General features: G+C 36.5%; 1 protein-coding gene across 12 annotated transcripts in view; it reads right to left on the reverse strand.

Annotated features, from left to right (window-relative positions):
- Positions 1–23,894, reverse strand: part of Senp7 (SUMO specific peptidase 7) — a 208,182-nt gene that overhangs the window by 129,905 nt on the left and 54,383 nt on the right. For 9 of the 12 annotated variants that reach the window (XM_087214566.1, XM_021238824.2, XM_021238822.2 and 6 more), the window contains one exon: positions 19,974–20,071. The exons of 2 other annotated variants lie outside the window; for them this stretch is intronic. In XM_087214566.1, coding sequence (XP_087070692.1) covers positions 19,974–20,071 — 98 coding nt within the window. Of the gene's footprint in view, positions 1–8,532; positions 8,721–19,973; positions 20,072–23,894 lie in introns of those variants that run through there. One more of the 12 variants, XM_087214595.1, reaches the window with a different exon arrangement.

A 23,894-nucleotide genomic window follows, 5' to 3' on the forward strand; every position in this document is an offset into this window, starting at 1 on the left:
AAAATGTTAGATAAACATCAACACAATCACAGTGAGGGAACTTAATACCTCACAGGATAAGCAGACAGATCAACTACACAAAAGAATCAGCAAAGAAATATTAAAGTTGAAGCATACCTCCGAACTAATAGATTTAATAGATATCTACAGTGTTCAATCCAACAACAGAATGCACATTCTTCTCAGAAGTACCTGGAACTTTCTCCAAAAAAGACCACATAGTAGCCTATAAGGCATGCTTAAGTAAATTAAAAGAATTAAAGTTATACCATGCATATTATCAGATGATGGGGCTATGAAACAAGAAATAAATGGCAAAAGAAACCACAGAAAGAATGCAAACACATGAAAATTAAATATACTCTTGGACAATCAATAGAACAAAGAAGAAATCAAGGAAGAAATTAAGACAGTTTCTAGAATAAAAGAACAATGCCAGTACAACATACTAGAACCTATGAGACACAATGAAAGCAGTCCTAAGAGGGAAGTTTATAGCTGTGAACAACAATATCAGAGTGACTCCAAATAAATAAATTAATGATGTACCTCAAAGTTCTAGAAAAATAAAATCCAAATCTTAAACTACAAGAAAAAAATTATAAACATCAAAGTGAGAATTACTAAAACTGAAACCAAAAAAAAACATACAAAGGGCAAGTGAATGAGTCAGAGAGCTGATTCTTCAAAAGACTACACAAAACAGACAAATCCTTACCAAATCTTACCCCAAGAAAGGAAAGAAAACACTCAAATTAAAGCAATCAGACATAGGGCTGGGGACTTAGCTCAGTGGCCCCATTTCTGCCTCGCAAGCACAAGGTCCTCAGTTCAATCCCCAGAACCAAAAAAAAATTTTTTTAGAGAACTTAGACATAAAATACACAAAATCACAACAGAGACCACCAAAGTCCAGAAATTATCGGTAACTGCTTTGAAAACCTGAACTCCAATAAATTGAAAAATCCAGAAGTAACAATTAGGTTCTCAGATACATATGAATTACCAAAACTGAAACAAGAAGATACAAAAATCCCTGAATAATCCAGTAACAGATCATGAAACTGAACCAGTAATAATAAAAAAAGAACCTTCAATCCAAGAAAAGTCCAGCTTTAAAGGATTCAGAGTTCTGAATTTATAAAAACTACAGGCAAGACTAAACAGCAATACTACTCAAACTAATAAAACCGAAAAAGAAAAAAAAAAACTGAAAAAGAGGTACTCTCAAAGTCATTCCTGGAAGCTAGTACTACACTAATTCCAAAACCAGAAAAGGATCCAAGCAAAAAAGAGAACTGCAGGCAAATCTCTTCAATGAAAATGGACATAAAAATTTTCAAAAAGATCCTGGCAAAGAGGATACAACAAATCATCAAAATGAATATACATAATGACCAAGCAGGATTCATCCCAAGGATGGAGGAATGGTTCAATATACACTCATCAATAAATGTAATATAAGGGCACGGTGAGGGCCCAGGTGCGGCTTGGAGCCCCCGTTCCATCCTGCACTCCACTTAGCCGCACCAGTGCCTTCAAGGCCCAGTCCAGCTCCCCACCACCCCCACCTCTGGCCTCCTGACTCTTCCTCTACCTGGTTCCAAACTACACAGGCACAGGGGATTATAAAACACTTTGTCCTGAGTGCCACAAGATAGAACAGAAGTTACCAACAGAAAGAGGGCCTCTCAGGCTCCTCGATGAAAACTGAAGCTCAGGGGAAAAGTAAAGAAAATCTCTACAATAAAGGCACAAAACACCACCGCACTTGATAAATTGGAGGGATCATCACCTGGGATCATCACCTCCCATCCGAACTTGCACTATCTTCAGGGGAAGGGCAACTGGAACCTGCAGTAGAACTTTGCAGAGTTCAACCCTGCAGGAGGACAGGGAGCTCAACTTGGGACTAACAGCCAGAAATCTGCCTGAATCTCACAGGTCTGCTACTGGCTTGCTGAAACTCATTGACTTGTATATGCACACGGCTGCCTATGTTGCCTGCTGTGACAGCAGAGACATACCCTGAAAGAGGCCCTTCATTTTTTTTGTTGTTGTTATTTGCAAAAAAGAAAAAAAATTTTTTTCTCTTATTTTTAATTCTTAATTTTTACTTTTTTCTACTCTTTTCAAATTTTTATTTTTCTTTTTTTTTCTTTTATCCTCTCTCTCTCTCTCTCTCTCTCTCTCTCTCTCTCTCTCTCATTCTCTCGCTGTCCCACATTGCTCTTCATCTCCCTATTTGTTCCTTTCTGTACTGAATTCGGATTTCTCCTTTTTTATTTTCTTCTCTTTTTCCTTCTCTTGATTATCATTAGTTTTAAAGGAAAGTAAATAAAGTATTTAGCCTCCCTATTGCTATTAGGTGGTCTTCTGGCTTCACCGCTAATCTTTCCTGATCTTTCTACCTGTCCCTCCCTCCCCAACTCCTTCTAACTCATCATCCCGAAGGGTAAAGTTGCTATGTTGAAGAGTTTATTCACTATAATCATATGTTGGGTTGGTCCTCGGTTTTGATTTAATTCACAGAGTAAAATGTGATAGATTAATAACTGCCACAAATTATCATTTTCTATACTGTCCTTGATGCTATGGTATTGCTGATTGTATCATTTGGGCTAAGATGTTGTGATGGATCTAATCAGTTGTCCTTCCTGGTATAATGAAAATGAAAAAGTCTCAGAGTCATTACAGACTCAAAATCCCAACACCAGCTATATCTGGAAGACATCTCTGAAAAGCAATCATTCCACAAGGGTTTTAAACACAAGCAACAAAGATACCTACATTAAACAATTTTGAAATATCAACCCAAGAATTGAACCAAGGACAGTACCAAAAACAAAAATGAGAAGACATTTAAGCAAGGTACAAACTCAGACTTCCACCCCACAAAACGCAAATTCTAGGGGAAATGAGGTAGAAAAGTCTGATAATAAACCACCTGGACACCCTGAACTGATAGCACAGGAAGTAACAAAACAGAGGCATGAAGCTCTAGAAAAAGTCAAAGCAGAAATAATCTCCCAGATAAATACAGAGATGGTGAGCACAATGAAAGACATGATTAGAGGCTCTAGAACAGAAAACAATCAGAAAATAGATGAGATCAGAAACATGCTAGAAGTTATGAATGCCCAGCATAAGAAAGAAATGGATACCATGATTGCCCAACGTAAGAAAGAAATGGAATCCATGAAACAGATTCAAACAGATATTCAGGAGATTTAAAACTCCACTGAAAGCATGCAGAGCAGACTGAGAGAATCTGAAGACAGAATATCGGATATAGAAGACAGGATTGTGGTTATGGACCATGAACACAGAGATTTCTTAAAGATAGTAAGGGACCACAAGAAATCAATCCAATAGCTGCTAGATGATGCAAAGAAGAATAACATAAGACTGATAGGACTCCAGGAAAAAAACAGGAGAAAGTACAATTGACATAAAAAAAACTGTTCACAGAATGAAGAGTAGAAAACTTCCCAGAAACAGGTGGAGAACTGGACATACAGATAAGTGAGGCATATAGAATTCCAAGTACACATGATCAAAAAAATCTACACCTAGACCTATAATAGTCAACATCCCAGAAACCCAACAGAAGAACAAAATCCTACAGGCAGATAGAGAAAAGAAACAAATCACCTGCAAAAGAAAGCCCATCAGAATCACAGAAGATTTCTCAACACAAATCCTCAAACCAAGGAGAGCCTACAGTGAAGTATTTCAAGCCCTAAAAGAAAATAACTTCCAACCTAGACTATTGTATCCTGCAAAATTATCTTTCAAAATCAATGGGGAAATTAGATACTTCAACAACAAAGAACACCTGAGAAATTTCATGAACACCAAACCAGCACTCCAAACAATTCTAAGCAATATCCTACGAAAAGACAATGAAGATCACAATTCCATGAGGCCCAACAGAAGGAAGCCACCAGGCAAGGTAAGACACTAAAGGGAAAAGGGGGAAAATAAGAAATAAAAGAGCCAACAACAGTAAAACATCATGACAAGGATGAGTCAATATCTCTCAATTATAACTATCAATGTTAATGGTCTCAATTCACCAAAAAAAAAAAAAATAGACTGACAGAATGGATTAAGAAGCAAAATCCAGCAATATGCTGTACACAAAAAACACACCTAACTCAAAAGGAAATTCACAGACTTAAAGTGAAAAGAAGGAAAACAGTTCTCCATGAGACAGGAACCCAGGAAAAAAGAAGACGTAGCAATCTTATTTGCAGTCAAAGTAGATTTCAAACCAAAACTAATTAAGAGAAACAAAGATGGTCACTACATCCTTGTAAAGGGAACAATCCAAGAAGAAGAGATGACAATTCTAAATATATATGCACCAAATATGAACACCCCCAACTGTACAAAACAAATATTAATGGACATGAAAAACCAAATAAGCACTAATACAATTGGAGTGGGGGACCTCAATATTCCACTATCACAAATAGACAGATCATCTAGACAAAAAATTAACAACGAAATTCTAAAACTATTGAACAAATGGACTTAATAGATGTTTACAGAGTGTCCCACCCTACAAATTCAGAATACACATTCTTTTTGGCTGCACACGGGTCATTCTCCAAAATAGACCACATGCTAGCTCACAGGACATATCTAAGTAAATGTAAAAGAACTGAAGTTACCCCCCGTATATTATCACACCATAGTGCAATAAAATTGGAGGTAAATAACATAAGAAACCACAAAACTCCCACAAACACATGGAAATTGAATAACACCCTGCTGAACAACCAATGGGTCACAGAGGAAATTAAAGAAGAAATTAGACAGTTTCTACAAGTAAATGATAATGGCAGTACAACATACAGGAATCTATGGGACACAATGAAAGCAGTTCTAATCGGGAAATTCATAGCAGTGAATGCCCATACTACAAAAACAGAGAGAACTCAGATAAATGACCTAATGCTGAACCTCAAGCTCTGAGAAACCCAAAACTCATACAAGACAGGAAATTATAAAGATCCAAGCAGAAATTAATGCAATGGAGACTAAGAGAATGATACAAAAAAAAATCAATGAATGAAAGAGTTGGTTTGTTGAATAAACAAAATCGATAAGCCCTTAGTCAACCTTATCAAAAAAAGGAAAGAAAAGGCTCAAATCCATGCAATTAAGAAAGAAAAGGTTAGGGTCAGGGATTTAGCTCAGTGGTTTCATCGCCTGCCGTGCAAGCGCAAGGACCCAAGTTCGATTCCCAGTACCCAAAAAAAAAAGAAAGAAAAGGTGAAGTCACAACAGATCCAGTAGAAATCCAGAGGATCATCAATACCTACTTTGAGAGCCTGTACTCTAATAAAATGGAAAACAAAGAAGAAATGAACAGATTCCTAGATACGTATGAATTGCCAAAGTTACATGAAGAAGATATAAAAATTCTAAACACCCCAATTACAATGAGTGCAACTGAAAAATGAAATAAAAAATTTACCAACAAAGAAAAGCCCAGGTGCTGATAGCCTCACTGCTGAATTCTACAAGACATTTAAAGAAAAGCTATCACCATGACTCTTTAAACTCATCAAGGAAATTGAAAGGGAAGCAAGGCTTCCAAATTCATTCCTGGAACAAGTGTTACTTTGATTCCAAAACCAGGGAAAGACCCAACCCAAAAAGACAACTACAGGCCAATCTCTCTAATGAACACAGATGCAAAAATCCTCAACAAGATACTGGCAAATAGAATACAGAGGGTCATCAAGAAGATCATGCACCCTGACCAACTCGGATTTATCCCAGGGATGCAAGGATGGTTCAATATTCATAAATCAAAAAATGTAATACACTATATTAACAGAGCCAAGGACAAAAACCATATGATGGTCTCAATAGATGCAGAAAAAACATTTGACAAAATCCAACAACCACTCATGATAAAAATGCTACAGAAAATTGGAATAGGTCTTTATCTCAACCTGATTAATTCTATCTATGAAAAACCAACAGCCAACATCATACTAAATGGTCAAAAACTGAAAACTTTCATGCTAAAATCAAGAACAAGACAAGGATGCCTACTATCACCACTCCTGTTCAATATACTTCTGGAAACATTAGCCACAGCAATTAGAAATGAAATAGAAATAAAAGGAATAAACATAGGAAAGGAAAAAGTTAAAGTGTCATTATTTGCTGATGATATGATACTTTACATAGAAGACCCAAAAAGCTCAATCAAAAGTCTTCTAGACCTAATTGACAGATTCCGTAGAGTACCTGGATATAAGGTCAACACTCAAACAAACAATAGCCATCTTATATACAAATAGCAGACTCACTGAGAGAGGAATTAGGGAAACAATTCCTTTTAAAATAGCATCCCAAAAAATGAAATATCTAGGAATCAACCTCACAAAGGAAGCAAAAGACCTCTACACTGAAAACTACAGCACTCTGATAAAGGAGATCAAGGAGGATATAAGAAAATGGAAAGACATCCCTTGTTTCTGGGTAGGAAGAACCAATATAGTGAAAATGGCAATACTTCCAAAACTACTATCTAGATTTAACGCAATGGCAATTGAAAGTCCAACAATATACTTCACAGAACTAGAGAAAACAATCCAAAAATTCATTTGGAACCAGAAGAGACCTACAATAGCAAAAGCAATTCTAGGCAACAGAGACATGGCTGGGGGTATCACAATTCCCAACTTGAAACTATACTACAAAGCTACTGTGATAAAAGCAGCATGGTACTGGCAAAGAAACAGACCTGAGGATCAGTGGAATAGATCAGAAGATGCAGAAACAACTCCAGACATACTCAGCTACCTCATCTTTGACAAAGGAGCCAACCATCCTCAGTAGAGGAAACACAGCATTTTTAATAAATGGAGTTGAAAAAAATGGATTTCAACCTGCCAAAGATTAAAACTTGACCCATACCTATCGCCATGCACTAAACTAAGATCAAAGTGGATTAAAGATCTAAATATAAAGACAGAAACACTAAATTTGCTGGAAGATAAGTTAGGTAGACCTCTTGAAGACATTGGCATAAGAAAAGAATTTATGAACAAAACCTCAGTAGCATGGGAACTAGCACAAAGAATCAATAATCGGGATCTCATCTTATTAAAAAGCTTCTGCACTGTAAGAGAAACCACCAACAGAGCTAAGAGACAACCTACAATGTGGGAAAAAAATTTTAGCAGCTGTACCTCAGAAAAAGGTCTACTATCTAGAATATATAAAGAACTGAAAAAAATCAGACCCTCAGAATTTAAAGACCCAATTCAGAAATGGGCATCTGAAATCAACAGACATTTGTCAGACAAAGAAGTAAAAGCAGCAAATAAACATATGAAAAAATGTTCAACATCACTGGTCATTCGAGAGATGCAGATGAAAACAACACCGTGATTCCACCTCACCCCACAAAGAATGGCTCCTCTCAAGAAATCAACCAATAGCAAATGCTGGCGGGGGTGTGTAGAGAAAGGAAGCCTTCTTCGTTGTTGGTGGGAGTGCAGACTGGTGCAACCGCTATGGAAATCAGTATGGAGATACCTGAAAGAACTAGGACTAGAGGTCCCATTTGACCCAGCTATTCCCCTGCTGCGTATCTTCCCAAAAGAATTGAAAGAATCATACCACAGCAATGTATGTGCACCGATGTTTATAGCGGCACAGTTTGTAATAGCTAAAGCTTAGAAACAGGCCAAGTGCCCATCAACTGGAAATGGGATGAAGATGATGTGCTTTTTTTATAAAATGGAGTACTACTCAGCCATAAAGAACGAGAAACTAGAGTCATTTATAGCTAAACGGATGCATACTGAGGCCATACTCTCAAGTGAAAGAAAGAGGACACACGTGTAAATACCGAATAGTTTCTCTAGTGTGAGAAATTGAAAGTGTAAATAAGGATTAAAATGATTAAAATGAATAACTGATAATTTGAAATAGGAAAACGTCCAAAGGTGTAGGAGTGGTAGGAGGAGAAGGGGAAAGGAAAGAAGGGAAAGGAAAAATTATGAGAAAAGAAAAAACATGGAAATGAAATCTATGTAAATAGGGAAGGGTGGAAGGGGGTGAAGGGCGCACAGGTAATGGGGAAAAAAAATAAGAACCAAGATATATCATGTACAGGTACAAACACCCAATGATAAATGTAAACATATTGTATACCTAAAATGTACCAATAAAAGAATTAAAGAGAAAAAAAAGTGAGATAGGGCTAGAGTTACCAAAGTTATGCAAGCACATGTACTTTTGTTGCTTTTACTTCCCTGCGTAAGGCAGCAATTTATAAAATGTTTCACCAGATAGCCTAATAGAACTCAATTTACACATAGTCCTAAAACAAAAAGTTCAGTTTGTGAATATTAAACTAGGTTTTTTAGAGATATACTAACAATATTCTTCCCATTATAATGATTTATAAGTCCTAATTTTCTTCAACTATAAAATAAGGCCAATGCTACTTAAATCTTAGATTAGTGAAAACTAAATGAGACAATTCAGGCTTACCTTGATGTCTGGCATATAATGAACACTTAAAAGACATCAGCTTCCATAATTTAATGTGTTCTGTTCCAAACTGATATTGCTTATGTGCTCTATGATTGACATACCAAAAGCTCCAAAATGAATAATCAGTGGAGTGGAAAGAATAGTGCAGGATAAGTACATTATACTATAAGAGGACTAAGTCCTAAGGTCCAAATTCCACAATCTCATCAGTAGTGAAAATAGATCCACAGAGGGAAAAAAATCCTTTTGGAACAGGTAAACAAAAGGAATATTCTCAATCTGCATAAGAGAATTAAAAAGATATAAACATATGGCCCTTGGATACTGTAAGCAAAATACAGCACAAAAATTCAACTCTCATAACCCAGTTTCATCCAATCAACTATTCTATCCCATCTCAAGTTTCCAGCCAAACCATTCATGAGGTCCAGGACTATAGCTCCCACCCCTGGTAAAGTGGTTGTCTAATATGTAAAAGAGCCTGGCTTGGATACCCAGCCCTGAAGGGAAGAACAAAAACAAGAAAAAAATTGCAAATATTTTACTTACCCGAAATCTAACATAGAAAATTTAGAAAAGGGTTTAAAATCAAAAACTCCAAGGATGAGGATATAGCTTAATGACTAAGCACTTGTCTATTAAGGCCCTGATTGCAATCCTTAGCACTGAAAACAAAGCTCTAGAAACCTTTAAAAAAAACCTTCAGTGGGGGAGGGGGGTGGTTAAAGTACAGATAGAATGATAGAATGCCCCTTCCTAGAGCTCCACAGGATCTCCACTCTGGGCAACATAGTGAGTTCAAGTCAAACCTCAACTACAAAGTGAGACCCTGTTTCCCTCTCCCCCCCCAAAAAAAGAAAAAAAGATTGGTTCCTGGGCCAGGGATTTAGCTCAGTGGTGCGACCTGCCTCACAAGTGGAAGGTCCTGAGTTTGATCCCCAGTACCGAAAAAAAAAAAAGACTGGTTCAGATCTTCTATACTCTAGATCAGAGCTTGAAAAAGAAATCTATTTTTCAATATTCAAGTATATGTCTCTACAAATACCATGTAGAAGTATTTTATGAACATTTTAATTCTGTGAATCTGAACTAATACATTAAAAATAAAGTCTTTCTCCAAGGACAAATTTTTAAATACTACAAGGCCCTCCTGATATTAAAAATCTGTCAGGGATTTAGCTCAGTGGTTCTGCCGCCTGCCTTGCAACCTCAAGGTTCCAAGTTCAATCCCACGTACCGAAAAAAAAAAAAAAATCTTTCAAAATCATACTCCATTAAAAGTTACCTACATAAGTAAAACATAAAATTCATTATACTATTATCCATGACTATCTCATTTTTACCAGTTTGTTAAGAATCCATTTTCCTTTGCCAGGACCATGTGAAGACACTGCTACACGTTTAAAATTATGGCCCAGAACCTGGAAGGAAGCTCCCCCACTGCCCTCCAAAGCTCCTAAGGCAAAGAAGCTGAGCCAGTCCCAGCACCCGGAAGGAAGTTCCCCCACCACCTTCCCAAGCTCCTAGGGCAGAGAAGCTGAGCCAGTCCCAGCACCCGGAAGGAAGTTCCCCCACCACCTTCCCAAGCTCCTAGGGCAGAGAAGCTGAGCCAGTCCCAGTACCCAGAAGGAAGCTCCCCCTGCTGCCATCCCAAGTCCCTAGGGCAGAGAAGGTGAGCTGCGCGGGTGCCAAAAGCACCCTCCCCCCCGTGGAAATGAGAAGACACATAAACAAGCCTCAAAAGCAGACTTCTGGATCACCTACAGCACCTCCAAAGGGAAACGAGATGGAACAATCTGATACTCAAACACCTGGACTCTCTGAACTGGCAACAAAAGAGGATCTGGAAAAATGAAATCAGAAATAATTACTCAGATAACAGTAAAGATTTTGCTCATGGTGCAAGACATGATTAATAAATCTAGAGAGGACACAGATAAAAAAATACAGGATCTGAGGAACATGATGGAATCCCAACACAGGAAATAAATGGAATCCATAAAACAGATGCAAACAGAATTCCAGGAGATTAAAAACTCCATCGAAAGTCTGTGCAGCAAAATGAACGAATGTAAGGATAGAATTTCAGATATGGAAGAAAAGATTGCAATTAGTGACCAGGAAAGGAAAAACTGCTTTAAAATTGTAAAGGAACATGAGAAATCAATCCAGCAGCTGCTAGACGATGCAAAGAGGAATAACATAAGACTGACTGGAGTCAATGAAGAAAGAGGAGAGAGTGCAGATGATGTAAAAAAACTGTTCACAGAAGTGATGGCAGAAAACTTCCCAAGGAGGGGAAAAGAACTTGACATACAGATAAGTGAGGCATATAAGACTCCAGCTAGCCTTAATCAAAAAAAATCTACACATAGGCATATAGTAGTTAGGATTCCAGAAATCCAGCAGAAGAACAAAATTCTATAAGCAGTGAGAGAAAAGAAACAAATCACATACAAAGGAAAACCCATCAGAATCACAGCAGACTTCTCAATGCAAACCCTCAAGGCAAGAAGAGCTTGGAGTGATGTATTTCAAGCCCTAAAGGAAAACAGCCTCCAACCCAGATTAATGTACCCTGCAAAACTATCTTTCAAAATTGATGGAGAAATAAGATACTTTCATGATAAAGAGCACCTCAGGAACCTCATGAATATCAAACCAACACTCCAAAAAATTTTAGACAATACCCTAGGAAAAGACAATGAGGATCACAACCCCAGGAAACCCAGCAGAATGAATCCACTGGGCGTGACGAATTAAATGCAAAGGGGGAGAATCGAACAAAAAGAAAAGGTCATGACAAGGCTTTTAAAACTTTTGACTTCATCTCCCTAATGAGTGTATAATTCAATCTTATTATTGTACTGATTAGTATTTTTCTGATTCTAGACTTGCACACCATTCCTTGTGCTATACTGGCTATTTATCATCTTCTTATGTCTACATTTTAATTGGGTTGTCTATTAATGAGCTGTAAGAATTCTTTATATATTCTGGTCATAGTTTATATGCATTGTAAATATGGTCTGTTTAAGGTCTACTTTTCATTTTAATGATGTAATTTAAAGTTCTAAATTTTGATGGAATCTCATTTATCAATTTTTTTCTTTTATACATCATGTTTTTTGTATCCTAGGTAGTTCTTGCCTAACCTGAATTCCTAAACATCTTCCCTTATAATTTCTTCTTAAAGTTTTATACTTTTAGGCTTTCTTCTTTAGGTTCATAGATCCCTTCAAGTTATTTTCATGTATGGGAAAAAAGGGTTGAGGTTAATTTTTTATATATGGATACCAGGTGTTCTAGTGCCATTTGCTGAAAATACTATCTCTTCCTCGGCTCTTGAATTGAGTTTATATTCTATAAAATGCTAATGTTAAATAATCTTTCAAAACTCAGTGGACCATATATGTGTGGTTCTATTTCTGAATTCTCTGTTTTATTCAAATGATCTATATGTCTTTCCTTACACCAACACTGCCTTGATTACTGTAGCTTTAGAAGAAGTCTTAAAATTAGGTACTAAATGTCTTCCAACAGTTTTGTTTTTTTTTAACTTTTCTAGGTCCTTTGTACTCCTACATAACTTTTAAATTTCAATATCCTATTCTTCATTTATAGCAAGTATACACAGACCTGAATTTTTATATATAGCTTTTGTGTTTTCTAATCCTGCTAAATTCAAATAACAAGTTCTAGGGGCTCCTAGAGATTTCTTAGTATTGTCTCTGTAGATGATCATTTCATCTACATATAAAGATTTTGCTTCTACCTTGCCAATCCTATCCTAATTGTGTCATTTTATTGCCAGACTATTTTGGTGGGGCCTAGGTTTCAAAGTTTAATGGACAGATAAAGAGTAAGCATATCTGCACTAGTTCCCCACCTTAAGGAGAAAGCATTGTATCTTCTCCACTCATATAAGGCGTTCTCACTGGAAGTATGGAGTACATGTCTTTAATCTGTTGAGAAGGTTCTGTTCTACTTCTAGTCTCCTGATAGCTTTTACCATGAACAGCTGTAGAATTTAGTCCAATACTTTTTCTCCAACTAGTGACAGGATGATATGGCTTTTGCCTTTCCTCTGTTAAAATGATGACTTTTGGGGGTGGATCTTCCAATGCTAAACCAACACTGCCATCCCTATAACAAAACCACTTTCTACCTCCTGCCAGATCTGACTTCTAATAGTTTGTTTTGTTAAACAAATTTCTATCTATGTTTGTACTTTTTTCTTCTATTACCTTTGTCCAGTTTTAGGATTAGCACAATGTTGAGTTCCTAAAATGAGGGGAAAAGTGTTCCTTCTTTTTTCTGCTTTAATTGATATAATTTACCAGTTAAAATGTATATGAGCCTGCTGTTGTCATATAGGTAGGTTTTCAAGCTAGGAATATACTTTCTTTAATAGGTGCTATTCAAATTTTATATTTCCTCCAGAGTTAGCTTCATTAATTTGTCTTCCAAGGTACTTCTTAGAAGATGTCAATTTATTTCAAAACAGATTTTTGAAATATGCTTTCTATATCCTTTTAAATTCTGTAAAATCTGTGGTAATGTCTCCTAGATCTTGATATTGTAATTTTAAAAATGTATAATTGATATCGTGTAACACGAAGAAAAGGTCTAAAGGTGCAGGGGAAGTGGGAGGGGAGGGGAAAGGAAAAAAGGGAAAAGAAAAAATATGAGAAAAGGAAAAAAATGGAAACAAAGTCTTTGCAAATAGGGAAGGGTGGAGGGGGTGAAGGGAGGGCAAGGGAAGGGGGGAAAAAAAGAACCAAGATACTCATGTAAAGGTACAAGATCCCAATGATGAATGTAACTGTATTTTATACTGAAAATATACCAATAAACTTAATGGGAAAAAACAAAAATATTAAAAAAGTAAAATTATAGTGATTTGGGTCATTATTATGCTTTTTCTCAATAGCTACTACTACTGTACTTTAAAATCTTTTTATCCTCAACTCTGTCATTAAGTGTATATTATGTGGACCTTATAGTGCTAATGCTGATAACATACCTGAAAATCATTAATTTGGAATAGAAGGTAGATTTTAATTCTATAAAGGAAGGTCAAATAATCTCCCTTCTATGCTAAGCTGATAATTTAAAAGAAAAACAACTTAAATGTGTTAGAGATAATGCCAGGAAAATAGAAGGCAAGACTTACATAATATGTTATAACAGTTATTAACATCCTCAAAGTTTGTACCACTTTATCCATATTCTTATGAAAAAATAATACTTTAGTAAGTCTGGAACCATGTAATGTTTTCAGGATCTCTCTCCCACACAATGAAACAATGCTCTTGTACCTTACAGAAAATATGACTCAATTTTTAATTTTAAAATATGAGTAAGGGTGATTATGAGAAATATTTGCAGACATTTTATACAAGTGCATTATATGGTCACCAATCAACAATACGTTTTTATTTATGTATTTCGCAAATGTAACCCATCATTGAAAAAATATGGAAGGGGCAGGTGATGTCAAATGTTTATATAAAATGACCTTACCTTGCTACTAAAAACGCTCCAAGACTTTAAGACTCTCCTGGGATGTTTCTGAACTGTCTCTCAAATTAACTTCATGGGAGACTACAGACAGCAAGCCTGGAAAATCTGACTGGACTTGTTGTCTTTCACATTTCTTTTGTAAAGTCTTTGTTCAAGTGCAGATCATCTACTTAAATACTCATTTTAACTTAGGCCTATGAGAAGCCACTGGCAAGAATCACTGAGACTGGAACACATATCTTAAACTGCTGCTTACTGTCTTGCTACACTAAAATGTAACACAGTTTTTCTAATTTTTAAACTGAGGTAAGGCAGAAGAAATAGAAGGTAGAGAGAAGGGCCGGGGATTTAGCTCAGCTGTTTAGCCACCTGCCTCACAAGCGCAAGGTCCCAAGTTTGATCCCCCATACAAAAAAAAAAGGCAGAAAGAAGATAAGAAACTTTGTCAGAAGTTTGTAAGAAGACTGCAATGTCCAGGACTTAGATGAAGTCACTGGATAGCCCCATGCTGGCATTCCTTAGCTAGATTTACACCTCTTCCCAAACGACTCATCACTAAAAAGTCATAAATTGAGTTAATTACAAAAGTAAGATATAGGACCCTGGCCCTGAGATAAGGACTATGGCAATGTAAACAGTCCTTGGCCAGATTTACACTCCTTCCCTACCAGTCCCATCACTAGAAGGCCATATATTGGCTCAATTAAGAGAATAAACAAAAGTTTGAGTGAACCCACAGAATATTTAAATTCTCTTTAAAAAAAAAAAACAGGGGCCAGAGATTTAGCTCAGTGGTTTTGCCACCTGCTGTGGAAGCTCAAGGACCCAAGTTCGATCCCTGGTAGCAAATAAATAAATATTAAAAATTTTTAAAAAACCAAAACAAGCTTGAAAACAGACTGATACCTTTTGGGGGTAGGGGCCTTTGTTTCCCAAGCTTTTCACAGTATGAATGTATTCAGTTCCACACTGTAATGTGTCTCATTTTTCTGATCACCTGCATTCCTTGTAGATGGTGTACTATACTATATACTTTTGCCTATTAAACCTTACTCATGCCTCTTTCTGACACATAATCCTTTTTCTGCAACAGGAGTCAGTGAATCTTCTACAGTGGGGTGGGGAAGTTCTAAGACCCAGCCGGAGATAAAACCAGACTCTAGACTCCAGTAAAGTCAAAGATCTTCAAGCCGTTTGGGTGGGGAGGTTGGTAATTTGTGTATGTAATGTATTTACATAGAAACAAACCATTCTCATCTTGGCTATATCAAATTCTTAAAGAGATGTCTTATCTCAGAGCCCAATCAAATTGTCAGAAATTAATATGTCTTAAATGCAGAATTCAATCCTCCTTGGTCACCTGTAGTATGTATATTTTTTTCATAAACCATGAAGGACAGCTAGGAATGTTACTGGACCTTTAAGATCTTATACCATTTTCATGTTGCTGTGATGGAGATTTGAGGTTCCTGTATTACTGTTTCAGAATTTGTCTATAGTTTTACTCAGGTGCTAATCTATAATGAGATTGTTGGGCCCAGGAGTGTGTACTGCACTGCTGGCTCCACAGCCAACTAAGGTTGTAAACTCCTTACCAGTAATGAATTAACTGGACAAAGTTTAAAAGGGAAAAGAGAGAAGAAAAGAGAAAAGGAGAAGAAAGAAAGCTCTCCTAATGAAGAGTATCGGGGCAGGGGACAGTGAAAAAGGTGAATACCTCTAAGCCTTTGTCCTCAGTTTCCTGAGGGGAACCCTTCCCCCCAAGTTGATACCTAGAACTTGTCTCAATCAATTAGCTTCCTGGACTGTCACAGATGTGTCCCAGGCCAGAGGACCCTAATCCTGGCACCATCATCTATGGGCACATTCTTTTTTGGTTTTTTTTAATTAATTTTATTGGCACATTTTAGGTATACAATATAATGACATTCATCATTGGAAATTTGCACCTTTACATAATCTCTCTTGGTTATTTTTTCCCCATTCCCCTGCCCTCCCTTCAACCCCTCCATCCCTCCCTATTTACAAAGGCTTTGTTTCCATTTTCTCATATTAATTCCATTCCCTTCTTTCCTTTCCCCACCCCTCCCACTTCCCCTTCCCTTTTGCCCCTTTTCTTCCTATTTCACATTATCTATTATACCTTTTAGTCCTTATTTACACTTTCAGTTTCTCACACTAGAGAAACTATTTGGTATTTATACGTGTGTCCTATTTGTTTCACTTAAGAGTATCACCTCAATATGCATCCATTTAGCTATAAATGTCTCTAATTTCTCATTTTTTATGGCTGAGTACTCCATTTTATAAAAAGACCACATTTTCCTTATCCAGTCTCCAGCTGATGGGCAATTGGGCTGCTTCTAAGTTTTAGTTATGGGCACATTCTTAAGTGGGCTTTTTCCTTGCCTGCTTGTCCTTATCAAGGTTTTATGGGATTTATGGGTTGATCGGGAGGGACCCTACATACAAGGTCTAGTTAGTGATTAAGTAAGGGGCTAGTGCAGTAATATAGTTGCCCTAGAAAGAGAATACATATACACACATATATACGAAGTCCACCCCCTAAAAATGCGTAACTTCAAGAAAAGAAAAACTTGTATAAATATTTTAATACTAAATTTATTGGGACCACACGAAATTAATGCTTTCCTCCAGCAAAGTTTTAACCCTTTCTAGTCAGGAGCTGCCAGAAAGCCTAATGAGGCCCTTACCCTATTCTTTCCTTTGGCCTCTATAATTACAAGAGGAACTCAAAGTAGTAGCCATTAGCTTCCAGACATTTATTAGTATGGTGAACTGCTACTTAGGTAACCCTGGTCACTGAGATTGCTGCATATGCACTGTCAATTTCTTCTCTAAGAGAAGGCAGTGTAGTGGGTTTTCTGTGATATACAACATCCTCTAGTGTCCTCATATGAGAATAACACATTCTGGGGCCGGGGATTTAGCTCAGTGGCACAAGATCCTGAGTTCAATCCCCAGCATGGCAAAAAAAAAAAAAGAATAAGACTATTCGTTGAAAAAACATACTATTTTTCTCATCCTGAGGTGTGCGTACCTTTTTTTGGTAGACTCTGTATATGTGTGTATGTGCACGTGTGTGTGTATGTATATAGATGTATGGGTATGTGTATTTTTATATACCAAATAAGAGTTATGTAATCCCCTCCGCATTTTATCTCTGCTGCATTTTACTAGAGGTGGGGAGGGGCTGCTAACTTGGTTAAGGCACTTGGCTTCCTTCCACACTCAGCTCAGTTCATCTATCAGCGCTCCCTCTGATCCTCTTAATTGCTTCCCCCAGCAAAGTTTTAACTCTTTCTAGTCAGGATTTGCCAGAAAGCCTAATGAGGCCCTTACCCTATTTTTTCCTGCCTGTAGACTCCTTCCCCCTATGTAATATATGTGTTCTGCACGGTCAGATGCCCAATAAAATAGAAGCACTCGAGCTGAGGCAGGAAGATCACCTCAAGTTCAAGGCCAACCTAGTGTACAAAGTGTGTTCAAAATCAACCTAAAATACATAGTGACACCCTGTCTCAAAAAAAAAAAAAAAATTTATCTAAACTCACACTCAGTGCAGATATATCAGATCAAGAGTTTTATGAACTCCTATGGAATCACTAATGAATTTTTATATTTTCTAAAATTTATTTGAAAGGGGAAAATAAGACAGTATTACAGATATACTCTGGCATAAATTCAGGAAGTCTAAGTCTTAAATTTGTGTGATCTTCCAATAATTTTAATTTTTATCTTGCTACAGATTTACTTTCATTCACTATGCTAAAAGAGGAAAGTTAATACTTTTTTAAAAAATAGCTTGTAATCATTTATTGATGTCTAATCCTGACATGTACTAAATTCCTCTGAAAATAATTTTAATTTGAATCTTTCAAATATTTAACCCACTTAACAGTTTACCCCTAGGGTTACTTAGGAAGTGTGTTTATGTACTGACTATCTGGAGTTCTCTTGGGCAGGTGTCATTTCAACCAGTCAATTCTTGTTTGCATAAGATACACTTATATATCTGTTTTATACAGACTATTTTCTGCATACTTTTTTATTTAGAATGTTGTATTTGCCTTTGATGTTTGTTTCTAGTGAAATCTAATAGTAAGTTCTGGCTATTTTCTTTTACTAATTTGTATTTATTTGTGGAAACCTAAAATTTTGTGCTACAATCTATAAAAACTCTTATCATAAGTACATTAGATGTAATTTTTATACTTCTCCAGAACTCAGTGATTTTTTTTTTTTATAACACAAAATGGACAAATTTGGAACACTTGAGACTGAATAGGAAGTGCCAAAAGATCTGCAAAAGAAAAAACTGAAAAAAGGAGAAATGTTAGTGTATCAGAGAGGAAAAGTTTGTTATGAAATGAAAAGACAAAAAAGACATCTTATTGTCAACTCTTCATAATATAAAAAATGACAGAACTTGAAAGAAGAAATGAAACTTAAAAAAAAATTCTAATAGTGGTCGATGGTTATAATAATTCTATGGGTGGTATAGACAGAGTTAACCAACATCTAACAAGCTACCCTGAAATCAAAAAGCAAGAAAAAAATGTTATTATAAAATATTGTGCACGTTTTGGTCCAAACAATATGGAACTTGTTTTTTATTCAAAACAGGTGAATTCTGTGCCAGGGATTTAGCTCAGTGGTTTCAGCATCTATCTTGCAAGTGCAAGGTCCCGAGTTTGATCTCTGATACCCAAAAAAAACAAAAACAAAAATAAAACAGGTGAATTTAAAAAGTCATTTACAATTTAGATTAGGTCTAACAGACCAAAATAATTGAAAAATACAGGATAGCAAAACACCACCCAGGACATCCATCTTCACCATTACATTTAATGAGTAGATATTTTATTGAAATTATACCACTCAAAGAAAAAAACCAAAGGCCAACACAACATCTAAAGTGTGTTGTTCAAAGAAAGACAATGCCAAAAGAATTCACAAAGAGACTGGATACTACTGTCCAGACTGTAATACTGCATTGTGTATTGAATGTTTTAAGGTATTTCACAGAAAAATTATTGAATACATTTGATAAAATTGTCATTTTTATATTTCCTGTTATAGTATCTTATAAAAATTAATGAAAAAATATGCAATTTTCAGTCATCCTGTATTTAAATAATTGGGCCTATAAGTGCTTACTTCTAATATTTCACTAATCCGTAACTATAGGATCACAGTTGCTAAATGGAGCATCTTTTTCACCGCTGACTACAAAGATGAACCAAGAATTACTACCAATCTTACCAGATAAAGCTTACCAAGATTTTCCAAATGCATAAAAAAAGTAATATAGAGTTCTCTACCAGACAAAATGGTCCCAACAGTTCTACATTCTAAGATGGCTCCCATTCCTAAAATGGTTCCCCCTTAGGGAAATGAGCCACTTCTGAAAAGTGAAACCTCCCCCTCTGGGGAAACGAAACCTAACTTGTTGCTCCACCCTGCTACCCATGTGACCCTCCCCTTCCAGTCACCTGGCATCCCATTGCTCAATTCTCACCATACTCTCCTTGCTGCACCAGCCTATATAAACCTCACCCCCAATTAGTCTAGCCCCTCTCTCGCCATTGTTGGAGGCAGGCCGGCAGCTCCATCCCCAATAAGGTCCTGGCTCGCCTGGGGTGCTCCTGTTTCAGCTTGTTTTCTTTCAAAAAGGAGTTAAGATGACTTAGAATCACAGAAAGAGATTAGAAGGATCCTTAAAGGTCAATGAATTCAAACCTACTTTAAACTCTGTGGTACCTGAGACCCAAAAAGCTTAAGTGAATCATTCTTCATCATATTATTTATGTAAAACACAAGCCCATGGTATGTCTCTCTCACACACACACACACACACACACACACACACACACACACACACCCCTTACCTTTCAGATGATGACTTAGAAGTGATAGAACGCCCAGGGATACCTTTTTTATTTTTATGGTCTAAACAGATGACTTTATTTCTTAGGCTTCTTTTCCACTAGAAAAAACATATATATGTAACTTTAATAGCAAATATAAGATCAATATGACAAGAATTACTTAAGGTGTTGTGTATTGGGGAGGTCTTTCTCTTTTTTTTAAAGAGTAGGAAAAATTTATTGGGAGAAAGAAAGCTTCTGCCTGAGAGACAGAAGGGGGACCAGAAGGTGGGTTGCCCACTCACCCCACTTTTCAAAGATGTTTTATACAGCAAAGCCATGTGGTGAGGCAGGTACAAAGTGGGACAAAACTATAAGACCCAATGGAAATTTACAAGGTGGGCATGAGGTGAGACAAAACCATGACCAACCAATAAGATTACAAGTACAGTCACCCAGGTAATATTGATTAAATGGAAGTCAAATGGGGGAGCAAGTCACATAGCAAGCATACAAGGATTTTCATTAAGAATAGGGGTCAGGGATATTTCCTGGAGAGGCTGGGTTAAGACCTTGACCCCCCCACCAAGTGATTGATACCTATTTAGAATATCAATCACTGCTATTTATCCCCAGAGGAAGCACAAAGGTGTGTAGTTTCTCTCCTTTTACAAGGCTGGCCTTCAGTGAGTGTGTCTAGATTGTCCTCCAGGTGGGCTCCTTGCTGTGTTGGCTCCTGGAGAGCTGGTCCTATCTAATTGCACACAAGCTATCTAACGTATCTATCTGCAATATGGGGGAGGTCTTTTTCTTCCAATCTTTTTTCTTTTTCTTTTTTTAGTTTTCTTGAGACAAGATCTCCCTATGTATTCCAGTTTGCCTTGAACTCACCAGCCCAGGCTGGCCTCAAACTTGCAGTGATCCTCTTGCCTCAGCCTCCCAAGTGCTAGGATTACAAGCATGTGCCAGGAGGCCTAGCTAAGGTATTTTAATTCAGAAATTCAAACTAAACAACAAAATTCTTGGTATTATAGAGAGAAAAAAATAGTAAATAGTGAGTACAATCTATCGAACATTTGCCCTTTTTCTTCTCTTGAAATCTACAGAATACTTTTTTGTACAATCAACAAAATATCTGCCTTTTTCCCCCTTTTCTTTGTTTTTTTTGCAATAACAGAGATGGAGAAGATATAGACAGATAGATATTCCAGGTTAATTAGGACATATGATTCTGATATAACTACATTTAAAACTATTCAAAGGTATTAAAATTAGTACCTTATCATCGCTTCTCAGCCTTTTGGCTAAGATCAAGTGTAAAATTAGTACTCTATAAATTGCTACATGGGAAACAGAAGCCAGACATCTTACTAATATGGCTTAAATTTAATGACTAGTAAAATCTTAAAATTGATTTATTTAATATGTAAATTGCCAGGCATGGTGGTTCATGCCTGTAATCCCAGCAGTTCAGAGGCTAAGGCAAGGGGATCATCATGAGTTTGAGGCCAGCCTGGGCTACATGGTGAGTTCAAAGCCAGCCTGAACAACAGAGCAAGACCCTGTCTAAAAATAAATGAATAAATAAACCATGTGCACATGCACACAATGTAAGTTATTTACATTTTCCATGCCTTTCATTCCTTATTTAAAAATGATAGTAGCTACCCCCACAAAGATATATAATAATGACATATAATAATAAGTTTTAATGACTGTCTTCCTCTAAGCAATATATGTAAATCTGTTGTTCATAGTTACATCATTCGTAATAGTGGAAAGGTCAAAGGTAAAGTGTGTGCATCAAAGTAAAGAACTAAAATGTGCATCAACAATGATAAAATATTGCATATATGTATGTGTATACATATATAATGAATTATTATTCAGCCTTAAAGAGGAAGGAAATTCTGAAACAATATTCATATAACATTAATAGTGATATTATAACTAAGTGAAATAAGTCAGCATCAAAAAGTCAAACAATGAATGGTTCCACTCACATCAAGTACCTAAGATAGTCAAATTTTATATAAAAATAGATACAATGGTGGCAGCCAGGAGCAGGGATGGCAGACACAATGGAGAACTATTGTTTAATGGATACAGAGTTTCAGCTTTGCAAAATGAAAAGACTTCTTGAAAAGGATTGTAGGGATAGTTGGACAACACTGTGAATGTACTGAATGCCACTGACCCATATCTTAAAAGTGGTTAAGATGGTAAATTTTGTGTTTTGTTTTCCACAACTGAAGTTTTTTACCAGGTGGAAAAAATTGTCTTGAACAACAGATTTCATCCTGTATATGCCGGCATTCTCTAATCATCACCGAAGCCCTATGCAGTATAAAATGTATCATTTAATAAGACAGAAGTGAAGCTGAGAGAATAAACTTGCCCAATTGAACCTAAATCTGTCTGACATACAAGTTTGTGTCCTTTCCAATGCACTAAATCTAAATTACACAAATTCTTAGAAATCTCTGCCAATGTGTCAGCTAAAAACATCTGCCACCTTAATTTCACTGCAATATAAATTTGTTAATATAACTAAATTAAAAATATTTCTTTTCTTCATCATCATCACCATTTATTTACGTTGTGCTTTTTTTTTTTCTTAATTTGGACTCTTGCGATGTTCTCCTAATGGATTTCCCCTACCAATGGTCTCTTGTCCCTCCAAACTAGCATCCACTCTCATGAAAGGTACATCTTTCAAAAATACACATTTAAGCTGGTGATTTAGCTCAGTGGTGCCACCACAAGCGGAAGGTCCTGAGTTCGATCCCCAGTACCAAAAAAAAAGAAAATACGTATTTAATACTGTTCTTATTCCTACGTTGTTTCACATTACCTACAAATGGGGGGAAAAAAGAACCAAGTTTTCTTTTCTCATTTCTACTTTCCATGAATCTTATTCTGACAATAGTAAACTATCTGTATACAGTTCCCTGAAAGCATATGTATATAATTCAACAGCTTTCCCCTTGTTGGAGGACAATACCTATGACACCCACAATTTAAAGGAGAGGTTTAATTTAGCTCATGGTTTTCAAAGGGATTCAGTCCATGGCTGGCTGGCTTCAAGGGAGAAACAGCATGGTTTGAGGGGCAAGGCAGAGCACAAATGTATAGCTCACAGTGGTAAGGAAGCAAAGCAGAAAAACAGTGCCAGAGGAAGGAGCCAGGGGCCAGGGACCCAACACAGGCCCCAAAGCCACCATGACCCATCCAGATATAACCACAGTGGGCTCCATCAATCCCAAGGGTAGATTTCAAAGCCAATTAGGCTGATATTCCACCCTAACTGCCACATAATTCTCCTACAACTCTCCACATTTCCTCCTTCTAGAACATACTTTGTATTTGACAGTTCTCAGTGTCCATTAAGCCCTGAGAGCAAATAAGTCTTTCTCTTGTGATATTCATATACATTTTATGTATCTCTATTGCTAAACGCTTCTCACAGTGATGCATAAAATCAAAGTGGAAACAGGCTTGGGAATGATAAGGTTCATAAGCTGGACTCTCAAAACTATTAGCTTATTCTTCCTCCTATCATTTCATTAACTTTCATATCTTATGTTATCGAATTTATTATACCCAGAGCTGATCATAATGTATTAAGGTTTCCCTATATTTATTAAAGGGTAGAATGATTAGTCTTTGAGCCTCATATTCTAGAAGAAACATTATTTCTATCAAAGTCGGGGGGATAAAGAGTTGTCTTTGACTATTACAATATAATAAAATCACAGTGAGAAACTAAAGATAACTATAATAGGTCAGGAGGAATAATGACTGAAATATTAACTTTGAGTGTCAATAAGTTGCTTTAGTACCCAGTTCTATCACTGTACAAGTATAACCTGGATATTATGTAGAGATGTTATCAAAGGAAAAATTCACTTAATTGTGATCAACTGTTTCATTTAATATTAC

The sequence above is a fragment of the Heterocephalus glaber genome, unplaced genomic scaffold (genome assembly GCF_053883595.1).
Source record: "Heterocephalus glaber isolate CG9 unplaced genomic scaffold, H.glaber_assembly_v1.0 deba00000122, whole genome shotgun sequence".
In the NCBI taxonomy this organism is placed as follows: domain Eukaryota; kingdom Metazoa; phylum Chordata; class Mammalia; order Rodentia; family Bathyergidae; genus Heterocephalus; species Heterocephalus glaber.